Source organism: Heterocephalus glaber, unplaced genomic scaffold (assembly GCF_053883595.1).
Source record: "Heterocephalus glaber isolate CG9 unplaced genomic scaffold, H.glaber_assembly_v1.0 deba00000901, whole genome shotgun sequence".
Taxonomy (NCBI): Eukaryota; Metazoa; Chordata; class Mammalia; order Rodentia; family Bathyergidae; genus Heterocephalus; species Heterocephalus glaber.
In genome coordinates this window covers 12,437,158-12,449,265 of record NW_028258171.1, presented here as the reverse complement: position 1 = coordinate 12,449,265, position 12,108 = coordinate 12,437,158, and the positions used below count along the sequence as shown (strand labels likewise).

The 12,108-nt window shown below is 46.0% G+C and overlaps 1 protein-coding gene and 1 long non-coding RNA gene across 5 annotated transcripts in view; one reads left to right on the top strand and one right to left on the bottom strand.

Annotated features, from left to right (window-relative positions):
• Positions 1-4,366: 4,366 nt before the first annotated feature.
• On the bottom strand, positions 4,367-11,300 carry LOC110350239 (uncharacterized). 3 transcript variants are annotated; one of them, XR_015450041.1, is made up of 3 exons: positions 11,165-11,300; positions 9,220-9,308; positions 4,367-7,094 (listed from the first exon to the last, which is right to left on the bottom strand). It is a non-coding gene; the product is annotated as an uncharacterized LOC110350239 (long non-coding RNA). The 3 variants fall into 3 exon arrangements; XR_015450042.1 differs by having other exon boundaries at positions 4,367-6,937; XR_015450040.1 differs by having other exon boundaries at positions 4,367-9,308.
• Positions 10,875-12,108, top strand: part of Pygl (glycogen phosphorylase L) — a 45,259-nt gene continuing 44,025 nt past the window's right edge. The window contains exons 1-2 of one of the 2 annotated variants that reach the window (XM_087207967.1): positions 10,875-11,136; positions 11,490-11,747. In XM_087207967.1, the coding sequence (XP_087064093.1) occupies positions 11,505-11,747 (243 nt within the window). In that variant the 5' untranslated portion in view covers positions 10,875-11,136; positions 11,490-11,504. Of the gene's footprint in view, positions 11,137-11,295; positions 11,748-12,108 lie in introns of those variants that run through there. The other variant, XM_004835554.4, reaches the window with a different exon arrangement.

Genomic DNA, 12,108 nt, shown 5'->3' with positions numbered 1-12,108 from the left:
GGATAATGTTTTAAAGCCGAGCTATTACCAAATTGAGAACACTGTAGAAAACTGCTGTCAGAGAAGACTATCTCTAGTTCCCTTTCTTCTTTTCTTTCTTTTTTCTTTCTTCTTTTCCCCTTCTTTTCTTATGTTTATTAAAATGCTTGAAATGATCTAGTGGAAGCTCTAATTATGCAAAAAGAAGGCACCAGCCCAGTCCAGCAGAGGTAACCTTGAGAATGTGGAAATAAACTCTTCTGTACAGATAGGATTTGTTTCATTTTAAGGGACTTCTTTCTCCTCCTGGCAAGCCTGGAGACTGCAGATCAGATCTCAAGGCAAGAGGAGATGGGAAAAGCAACTCGGATCTAACAGAATGGTCTTGGGAAACATGGACACAGAACAGGGCCCAAGAAAAGAAAGCCAGCAAGGAATCCCCTGTGACAGCATTTGTCTGGTGGTCCATGGATGCAATGATGTCTGATACCAATTTCATACAGTTTAATGCAGTACAAGGACACAAAGCAAAGCCAGCAAAGGAAAAAGTCACATGGAGCAAAACTGGAAGGAAACTAGGCATAAACTTCTAGTGTCCTCTCCTAGCACAATCACACAGGATGTACTTCATTCCTCCAGCCACGACATGTGACAACGTATGAAAATCCTACTACCAGGGAACTGAGCTAGATTCCATGTCTACAGTTTTTACTGAAGCCAATCACACAGGAACTCTCTGCCTAGCACATACTAAAATTCCAGCTCCCAAGGGAAAGCAAGAGGTCAGCATAAACCACATTGTTTGTATAGACTTGGCACAGTAAACCATCCTTATCACCTCCAGAACAGTGGGAAAACTGAAATCCAAGTTCCCGGATGCTGGCCAGGACCCAGTCTGGCAATCAGGTCTTTGTAGGGACAGCTGTCTTGAGGCTGGTTTTTTTTTTGGTTGTTTTTTTTTTGGCACTGGGGATCCAACTCGGGTCCTTGTGCTTGCTTGCACAGCAGGCGGCAATGTCTCAAGGCTGTAATGTTACCCTTTTCTGCACATTCACCCAGAGATCTCTCTCCCCAGCCCTAACACTGACCTTGGAGTTGTTCTGGATTCTGTCATGCAAGCTTGAGTTTTAGTGACCCTGTGAGTGATTACAGGATTTCTACTTCTATCCCTTTGTTATCAGTACACAAGAAGTTTTGAAAAACATGTAAGTTGAATAAATTAGCTATTTTTAAAATGGGTAATTCAAAAGCTGAAAGAAAACTCCAAAATATCAACAAAGGATAATGCTATCCATATGATTTTTATTTTTACATTTTATATGCTTTCCAAATTTCCTAGAATAAACACAAGCTATTTTTATATTTAGAAAGCAAATAAAAGTAAATGTCAGCATCCAATACATCCTCTAAGTGATGCGCCTGTAGATTAGACACAGAATCTGCAGGCTTGGGTCAAGATCCACTGGGTATCTTTGACCCTAGGGATACTTGGCCACTCACACTCTGAGTGAGGCCCACATCACAATGCCTTTCTCCCTTTAGACTCAAATTGAGCACCATTTTCTTCCATTCAGCCCTTGTAGTTTAAACTCATGAAACATGATGGCTGATCCTTAAAACAGATTTGTCAACTTATTAACTGTATTAGTCGCCTTTTCTGTTGTTAGGACACAATCCCTGACACCCACAACTTAAGGAGGAGAGGTTTAGTTTGGCTCACGGTTTCAGTGGGTTCTATGGTCAGCTGGCTCCAGGCAGAAACTGCAGGTGGAAGGGCCTGGCAGAGGAAAGCTGCTCACATCATAGGGGCCAGGAAGTAGAAAGAGAGGGGAGGAACCAACCAGGATGGAAAATGCAGTCCTTCAAGTCATATCCCCAGTGACCTTCCACTTCCAACCAGGCCCTGTCTCTGAACCTGAGACTTTTGGGGGACATTTTAGATCTAAACCATAACATTAACTAAAAATTAAAATTTAGAAGACCCACTGATATTTTTCAGTTTCTGGTGGTAAAAGCTATAAACTGTGAGTGCTGCGGTCAACTGTTAACCATCCACACTGATAATTTTTTTAAATTAAAATCACTTTCCTAAGTATATCTTCCTGGAAATAAGGTTAAAAATTAGCTTGGTTGAATCATCCTAAAAAGTGTTCTAGGTGGTAGTAGAAAAGTATCCTACAGGTTTTTAAATTTGACATAAGCAATGCAGTAGTTCAAATTGTTACCATTTATTTCAACTTATGATATCTAAAGAGGATTTAACATAGATAAATACCAAAATCAGTACTCAGCTACTCTAAATAGAACCTACTCTTTTTTCTAGCCTCCCAGTCAAATGTACTTTCTTCATTGGTTTAATATCTTCACTTCCAAAGAACTGTACATCTGTGCCCAAATGTCTTAGTCGGTTTTCTTTTACTATAACAAAATATCAGAGACTAGGTAACGTATAAAGAAAAATGTTTATTTAGCTCACATTTCTGGAAGGTAAATGTATGCAGTCAGACAGCCTCGTGGGCTATGTCATAAGGTGGCAGATGATATCACGGCAGCTATTGCATGGCAAGACAGGAAGCAACAGGTATTTGGGGCCAGGCTTGCTCTTTTGATAACGCTCTTTTGATTACTCTCCTGGGAACTAGCCAGGGTCCTGAGGGAATGCATTAAACCTTTCTCAAGATGGGGCTCCCAGTGCCCTAGCTGCCCATTAGGCCCCACCTCTGAAAGGCTCGACTGCCTCAACATCACCACACAAAGAACCACACTTCCAGCACATGAACCCTTGGAGGACACCTCAAACTACATCTAAACCATAGCCTCAAACTGCATTTTCCATATAAGAGAGGAAAACATTAAAGCATATGTCAGATCTAACAATTACATTACCTATAGAAATGAGAGAATATGTGCAGTAAAAACATGTACAAAAGTGTTTACGGCAGTCTTGCTCATAATATCCCCAAGTTAGATGCAACTCAAATGTCCATCAGCAATAAAATCGATATATTCAAGTGTGCTGCATTTGTATAAGGGAATGGTACATGATGATGAAAATATAGAAGTTTGGCAAGATCAGAAGTGAAACTTATGGACATAGCATTGAGGACATGAAGTCAGGCAAGTAGAGATGTATGACTTCATTCATGCAAAGATGAAAACAGGCGAAATTCATTTGCACCATTGGAAATCAGGGGAGCGATTACCCTGAAGCGGGGAGAGTGTCTAGAAGGGGCCACACATGGGACTTCCGAGTGTCTCATAATGTTCTGCAGCTCAGTGGAGGAGGAGGTGCATGAATTATTCATTTGTAAAAAGTCACTGCAACACAAAGTTAAGAGTTATACACCTGTCTGTACGTTTTGCTACTCTAAAAACATTGACCCCTGCCGAAAAAGAAGTGAGGATTTACAAAGCATTTATACATCAAGAGAGACATCATTTATTTAAGTTCATCTAATAAATGATAATTCTGGGGACATGGAATATAATGAAGCATAAATAATGTGTACATTTCTTCAGTCTTCATGGGTCTGAATCAGAGGACATTCCCTTAACTCCAACACAAATGGCACCAGTTCTTGCTCCCAGCTGTCTTACTAAACCTCCTAGCATGACATCCTGTGTCCTACATTTCTGAGAGTCTCCAGAAGGTGTCCCCATGCACCCTCACTCTGCTGACAACGCCCATCCTCTATGCTGTGCAGGAGAGGATAAAGGAGAATGACGCGCCTATTCCTGTTGGAAGGTAAAACACTACTTCTGGAGTCTGAATATTTCTGTACCAAGCTTAGTGAGATAATTCCGTCAGTGTCCCCAGACTGTCCTGAGAATTCCCATGGATGTAGCTGGACCAAGGAACAGAACCAAGAATTGCTACACTGCCAGTTCCCTCTGATGACTAAGGCCTTTCCTGGAAGTTAATCATCGGGCTCTTTCTGTCCTCAGTGTGAATTCTCACCTAGGAAACTTCTCAGCCGTCCACAGCCACCCACAGCTTGCTAAAGTGCCCGTAGGTATCTACACCCCAGCACCAGGCATGCCTGACATCTTTCAGCGATGACTCCTCCTCACCCACACATGAGGACATCACCAAGCCTATCTCACCCGTCAGCAGGTCTTCCCAGACACTTAACACCTGTGCTAAAGCCCTGCTCTGCAACTCTAAGCCTGTACGGAGAATGCTTGGCTGGAAGATCCAAGCCACTAGTCTATCGAGCTCTGAGTATTTCCTAAATCTAGCCCAAGGAAGTTGAAATCATATGATTTTTAAAATTTTTAAAATGTCTCTGCTGTTCTGTACCAAAATTAATTATTTCTTTAGCTTTCATTATATTTATATCTAAGATGGAGAAAGTGCCATCTACTTTATGCTCTGGCTTCAGTGATATAAAATAATCAAGTTTTATTTATCTCCTTCACATTATGGGTCATTTTTTTGAGGTGTTTCGGTGCTTGAGTATCCGGAAGAAAGAAAGAGAAGCAAAGCTGTGGTTAGCATTGCAGTCACATCCTGCTGAGCCCTTCGCGGGGCGGTGATGGAGTGTTCAAATGGCAAAGTCCTCCCTCTGCTGGTATCAGTCTGCTTCTGTAGCTGAATCTTTTCATCAGAAATGTGAAAGATGACTTTTTATGAATCTGGATGAGGTGCAAGTTCGGGGCTTCATCTTAAGCTGGAAACATAATGTGGTCCAATGTCTGAGACACTCTCATTCAAAACTGATGGGAGAGACAGAACTTCCAGAAAGAAAGAGAAACAACCATTATCACTTGGCTTTGAGACAAATACAACATACTCTTTCCTGTGGCCTGAGATTTACTTGTATCTGAGCTACTTGCATATTCTTTTAAGCACAGTCTGATGGTCTGTCTTGTATTTGCATGTGAATGTGGTACCTTGAACTTGAGTCCATGGTCTGTGATCTTTTCCACCATTAGCAGGGAGCACAGAACTTTGTATACAGTGGGTGCTTGTTCAATGATAGCTTTGTTGGTGTTCCAAGTTGACCAATACTTTCAGATCCTTCTTCTACTACCTATAGGGAGGTCCTATAGTCATGGTTATAAAACACAGATCAGGTTGTAAAGTGACCACTCCCACAATAAGTATATGGCTCATACTCAAGGATAAGGTGGGAAAGGGGAGATAGAGAAAGGGAGTTCCCAGGAAATGGAGCCCTGGGGAGAAGATATCTCCTATTACTCCACAGTCCACTTGTTTTAATGGGGAAATCCAGGTACGCAGCAGTGGTCAATCATAGTAGTAGCTTAACAAATACAGAGTCTGCCCAAAAACTGTACACACACTTCAGCAGTTCACCATACTAATAAATGCCCAGACGCTCATGGCCACCACTTTGAGCCCCTCTTGTAACTGTAGAGGCCAAAGGTAACTCGTATAAACAGGTAACTTGTAAAAATCTCATGATGTCTCAATAAATCTACTATTAAAATATTTATACAAGTTTTTCTTTTCCTGATATATACAGTTTTTGGTGGACTCTATTTTCCCACTAATAAAGTAGAAACACGGAATTGGAAAAAGAAGGTCATGCTATGCAAAATTATGCTCCATGAACTACTATTTTAGATAACATAATCTAAATGCAAAAAATGCAAAAAAAGCAAAAAGAAGTCCTGTATTTGTGTATGAGATTGGCTTTTAATATATCATCCAGACTCCCAGCCTCCATCCTTAAAAATATTAAGTGAGAAATTATTTTCTCTGGATTTCTGTAAGTTTTAAACTAACAAATGTTACACTTTTGCATCTAAGCACTTTGCTAGTTAGGGTTTTAAGGATGATTAAACAGCACAGAGAGGTTTATTTGGTATTTGAAAACCTGGGGTTTGATTTACTCCCTCAATGGAATGAAATTCTAAAAGCCAATAATGTTTGTATAGGTGTCTCTGTGTTTTGCATGGTCAGTTTGTGCAATGAATCGATTGGGTGCAAAGGGCAAGTAAAAATGCAGGCCAGTGGGGAGTTTGCTTTCACATGAGCCCTGAGACAAGGAGACAGGGGGCTGTCCCTTGAGCGTGTTGCATCATGATCATCTGCTGAAACCCTGCAGTTAGCACACTCTTCACTTTCCTTCCTCGGTCAGGATTTGTTCATGTTTCTTTGCAAAATATTCCCAGAATTAATCTCCCTGTTTGTTCATATATGGAGCTGAAAGTTTTTTCTGAAATATCCATCTTCTTGCATTAGTAGTAATAACAGGGTAAAACAAATACATGTGGTATACAAACTCAGGTGGGAAACCCATGTAGTTTTATGTTTATGTCAGCTTGATTTCTAATTCAAGTCTTCTAGGACACAATACTCAACCCTCAGCAAGGGTTCCCCAGTGCCAAGTGGCCGGAGTGGGGCTGGGGAGCCTCCAGCCTTGCTACTTCTCCCCTGGGGTCCCGCCACCTGCCCTGGCTCTTCCTCAGCAGCAGAGCTGAGTCTGGAGCTCTCTGAGATGCTCCAGCTACAAGGGGGTCTGCCGCCTCCATCAGGAAGCAGCCTCCAGGCCCCTAGCTCACAATAGGTAACATCTCCATTTTCCCCATATCACTGTGTCACCTTCTCCCTGCTGCCCCACCCTCCTCAGACCCCAGCCCTATTCTGAATGTGAATATCTCCTATGTGTGCACTTGCAGTTGAGAGCCAGGAAGGCCCTCATCCTTCCTCAGAGCCTCTAAGCACTTCCCAGGGAGAGAGGGGAAGTAAACTCTTAGGAGAAAACTCAAACTTTGGTTGATATTTCAAAATGTAATGCCCACCCAGAAGTTTACATCTTACTCATGCTTTTAGCCTTTCCTACCACTCCCCATGGCTATCTTTTCTGAGCTAAGCTGTCTCTTGGAATGAGAAGGACAAATAACCTTACCCTTAATTTGAAGAATCTGAAATTGAGGCCCTGATTCTCTGGCATCGAATATTCCACAGTAGACACATCAGACGGCCAGTGATCTGAGGCACAGGGAGGCGGAGGGCTGTAAATCTTTCCAGCTCTTCAGGAACTCCTGCAGGACTGCCCCTAACATGCCAAACTACTGCACTGGTGAGCAACTCAAACATGACAGGAAGTGGAAGTGCCGGGAACATTCACTTGCTTCAGGACAAGCCACTACACTCAAGGAACAAGTGAACAATCACAGTCACCACCAGTTACAAAGATGGCATTTCGGTCAGCCTCCTGTCTGCAGGTACTACAGACGTTCACTAGTGTAACAAATCCAGGGGCTCAGTCAGCTATCTAAATATTTAAAACCATAGAGGCTAGGTCGACATCCATGCATGAAATATACTGAGTGAAATGTACTCACTTCCACTTACTAAGCATAAAGCTCAGCTCATCTTTTCTACCACCGCCCCCTCCCCCAGAGCACCAGTGACCAGTCTTGGGGCCATTCCGGACCTGTCCCATTTCCCTGGACTTCAGAGCGGCAGGTTTGTAGGCCACAAGGTCAACAAACAGCACAGAAGCACAAAGTGAGTAGGGTAAGTGGGTGAGCTGAGAGGCGGTCAAGCTTGAGGCTTCATTAACAGACCCCAACTCCCATTGCAGGAAAGGGAAACAAACGTTCAAGGGCACTGAGACCTCTTCTGAAGTGAACTTGAGCAGTGACTTTTCAGCCTCAGTTTCCTCATTTGTGACATAAGAACAAAAACAGAACTTGCATCACAGAGCTGATGATACACAAACGAGGTAATATACTTTAAGAGCCTAACCGGAGCTCTGAATATGCTAGCGGTTCAGGTGAATTTGAAAGCTGTCTGCCACCATAGTAACCCCAACTCTGAGACACGGTGGACATTCACCTGCCTTTGATTCCCAATATCTTTCTGTGGTGGTGGCTGCCAGAATGGGCCCCACAGACCCCCAAGTGGAAAAAGAATAAGGAACCCAGGACTGGAGACAGCCTTGCTGCGTCTGCTCAGCCGCAGGATGCCCACCAACAGCTACTCCCCCACGACTACGCAGACCCCAGGGACTCCCCTGACAGCTGACTCTGGCTCCAGCACTGCCCAGTGGCCTCACTGGATCTTCCAGGGGTTGCAGAACAGCCTGGGATCTGCCCTCCTGCCCTCCTGGGTCAACTTGCACGCTGGTCTGACCCTCTCCCCGGCTAAGCTGGCTCCCTCCCCAGCACCTCTCCCACAGGCTTTCGCCCTAATAAAACCCTCACACATTGAATCCTGTCCTGGCATCTGCTTCTCTGAAGACCCGAACTAGCACACTTTACAGTGGTTCCTTTCCAACAATGAGCAGCTTGTGTTTGTTCTGTGAGGTCTGGACTGTTTGTTCAGCTATTTATAGCTGCTGTTTCACAGGGCATTGGTAGAAGAGAAACAGGAGTAAACACAGGTCATTGGAGGGAAGGTGGGTGCAGATGTGTGGGCCACTGAATTCCAATACTTCTCCAGGGACTCACAGTTTCTTTTCTTTTCTTTTCTTTTTTTTTTTTTTGGTACTGGGGATCAAACTCAGGTCCTTGTGCTTTCGCAGCAGGTGGCAAAACCACTGAGCTAAATCCCCGGCCAGGACTCACAGTTTTTGGTGTTTCTGGTCAGGGAGGAGCTGAAGGAAAGGTATTGAAAGATATGCATCTCCCTGGTCAAGTAACTTACATTCTCAAGACCTCAGGTCCCTGGGCTGAGACAGAAGGGGCAGATAGTAGATTCTGAAGTGACCTGAGAGATACCAAATTCTTTGTGTCTCAAAATTCAGTTATGCCTATATCATGCTTTTATGCCATCTCACACACCACCCGACTTACACTGTTTTTCTGGAAATAAATTCACTTTAACTTAAAATTCAAAAAAATAGTTTATATTGGCACATAAGCTAGGGAAGCATCACTTACCATAAATAGAAGACAACATTATTAAATTCTAGTTAGATGCTAAAACCTAAAGAAGATTAGAGTCTGGGCCTGCTCTCTGTGAAAAATGTAGATGAGCAAATGCTAAAGATATATGAACACCAAAGATTTTCCAGAAAGTCTAAAAGAGAAAGGAAAAGGAATAAGCAGCCAGCAGTGAGAACCCTCACCATAGAGAACGGAGCCTGGATTAGCCCTCAGTCACCTAGCACCGTCCTGTCCCCTTCAGCATGGCTCGAATGGCTCCCCCCTGCAGCTACAGTCTGAGTTTGTGGTTCACAGTTTTTCCCCCGGAGAGAGATGTTCAATTCAGGGGTACAAGCTCACTACCTGAATACAGAATGGAGAAAACAGAATGTCCATTACCTCATCATTATCCTGGGTTTCCTGCCCGGATTTAGTATACCAAGGAGATTGGGAGCCAGGATCCACCGCTGAAAAGGTCTTCAGCAAAACTAAGAAAGAGTAAGTTTGCTGTTGTGGTCTTCCATCTCTTCTTTCGCATCTCCTTGTAGTAGTCAGTTTTCCCATTGCTGGGAGCCATACCCAATCCCCACAAAGGAAGAGAAGTTTACTTTGGCTCACAACTTAGTCCTTGCATGGTCACTGGCTCCAAGTGGAAAGGGCATGGTGGAAGGGTCTGGGGGAGGAAAGCTCCTCACCTCATGGCAGTCAGGAAGCTGAGTGAAGGAACTATGGAAGGAGCTATAACCCTTCCACACCCTCAGTGACCCACCTCTTCAGTCCAGGCCCTACCTCCAACAACACATTTAGCTATAAACTCATCAGTAGACCAATCCATCCATGAGTATGGCGTCCACACGATCCAACTATCTCCCAAAAGCCCCACCTAAGAGTGCATGAGGCTTTGTGTGGGGGGTATCTAAACATAACCCATAAGACACCATACCCGACACCCACAATTTAAAGGAAGAGAGGTCTAATTTAGCTTAGGTTTTAAGAGGATTCAGTCCATGGTTGGCTGGCCCCAAGGCAGAAATATCATGGAAGAAAGGCATTGTAGAGCAAAGTTGCTCACTTCATAATGTCCAGTAATAGAGCAGGGGAAGTAGGAGAGAAAAAGGACCAAGTGAGATATATAGAAAGATGCCCCTTCCAGCACACCTCCATGACCTACGCAGCCACACTCGAAATGTGCTTTTTCTAATCCCTTGGACCAGCCACGTTCACAATCTACCTTAACCTTCACAGCCCTACCCTCCTCACTCCCAATCCAGGTCCTCAGACTTCATTTTGCCTCTGCTGCTTCCAGACCTCCTTGGGAGTACCCTTCCTTCATAATACAGCTTTGCCCAGTTTTCCTTCCAACTATTAAAGCTGACTGGACACTTTCACCCTAATATACAAATGACACCAAACTAGCTTCAGGCTGTGACTATCCTGTGAGTATTCAAAGCTGATAAAGTGACAATTTTTTGCTTTGTAATTTGTCAAGGACTTCAAACTTTATCACACCAACCTCGCTTAGTGTTAAAATGAACCATTTTGAGGGGGCTCCACTCTTATTCTTAATTCAAGCTATTTATGGCCTCATCCTAATCCAAACCCACATCCTCATCCTGGCCTCCTATCAATACTTCCCTGTGCTGCTCAGCAGTATTTCAGGTATTGCTAGGGCCCCACCCCATCTCAACTCTGCCCTGCAGGCTGGAACTGAAACTGCAAGCTAGGAATTCTGCCAGGCGTCTGGCCTGGAAGTTTCATTTTTACTGTGAAGCTGCATTTGATCTGAATGCAATAATCCTGCTCCCCTCTCACGTACCAACTCAACGTAATCAGCTTTGGAGAAAAAAAGAAAAAAACCCTGATATCCTAAAAAGTTTGCTTTTGCCAGGGTTTAACACACACACACACCCCACCGAGCTGGAGGGGAGGCAGAGCAAAGATCCGCCCTGTCTTACGGAGAAGTTTCTTATAAATAAGGAAACTAACCCGAGAAGGCGTCCTCCTCCCCACCCCAACACACGACCCCTCTTTTCTCTCCGCCCCCTTCCTAGGGTTCAGGAAACTCAGCCCACCAAGGCATAGACCCCATTCTTACCAACCCAACCCCAGACTGCAGCAGACAGGGGCGGGCTGGTTTGGGGCGTGGACGACAAGAAACCCACTGAGTCCTTGAGGGCTCAATGACTGCACAGAGGCGCCCTAAGGAATCGCGATGGGATAGACAGCGGGGCCTGGAAGGGGTCGGAAACAAGGGCAGCTGGAGCAGCCTGACCGCCAAGATCCAGTCCCACGACTCTCAGGGCAGACCCACTCGAGGTAAGAAATAATAAAACGATGGCCTTGCCTCTGCAAACAAATTGGCCAACAACCAAGCATTCGCACACAGACGACCTCCTGGGGCGGGTCCCAAGGATCTGCAGCCGGCGGGAGGCGGGGCAAACGCGGCCTCCCGGGTTCAGCTGATCCGAAGGGGGGAGGCGGCTCCGAGCGAGCGGGACGTGACCGCAGGTCCCCGTGCTGGGCTCCGAGTCCCGGCCGCCACGCCCAGCGCCCCCTCCGGGCGCCCCCTTCCCCCGCCCGAGCGCCTCCCACGCACGCGGAGGGCGGACCCCGGGCTCCGCCGATCAAAAGCGGTAGCGCGTGGGTGCCCCGCGCCTGTGTCCCGCCAGATCCCTCCCGCAGCCATGGCGAAGCCCCTGACCGACCAGGAGAAGCGGCGGCAGATCAGCATCCGCGGCATCGTGGGCGTGGAGAACGTGGCCGAGCTGAAGAAGGGCTTCAACCGGCACCTGCACTTCACGCTGGTCAAGGACCGTAACGTGGCCACCCCGCGCGACTACTTCTTCGCGCTGGCGCACACGGTCCGCGACCACCTGGTGGGACGCTGGATCCGCACGCAGCAGTACTACTATGACAAGTGCCCCAAGGTAGGAAGGCCGCGGGGTCGGAGTCCCCAGCCTGTCCCAGCCGCTCCCCGCCCCGGCCACGAAGACCCGGGACCGTCCTGGGCTATGGGCTGGACTGACTCGGCCTCCGCGCCAGCACTCACTGCCGGCCCGCAAACTTTTGGGGAGTGTAACGGTGTAAGGGGCCTTTGTCCCGACTGCAGGCAGCATTCCGGGTCTTGGCATTCCGCCTGCAAAAAACAGATAAATGCCCTGCCTTGGCCCCGCTTAGTGTTTGAGGAAGGGCGAAAAATAGAGTTCCTCAAATGGCGAGAAGTTCCGGCCTTCTCCAAGGGGGAGCTGCCTGGAGCTCGGAGCAGGGACGACCTTCGGACCTTCGTCC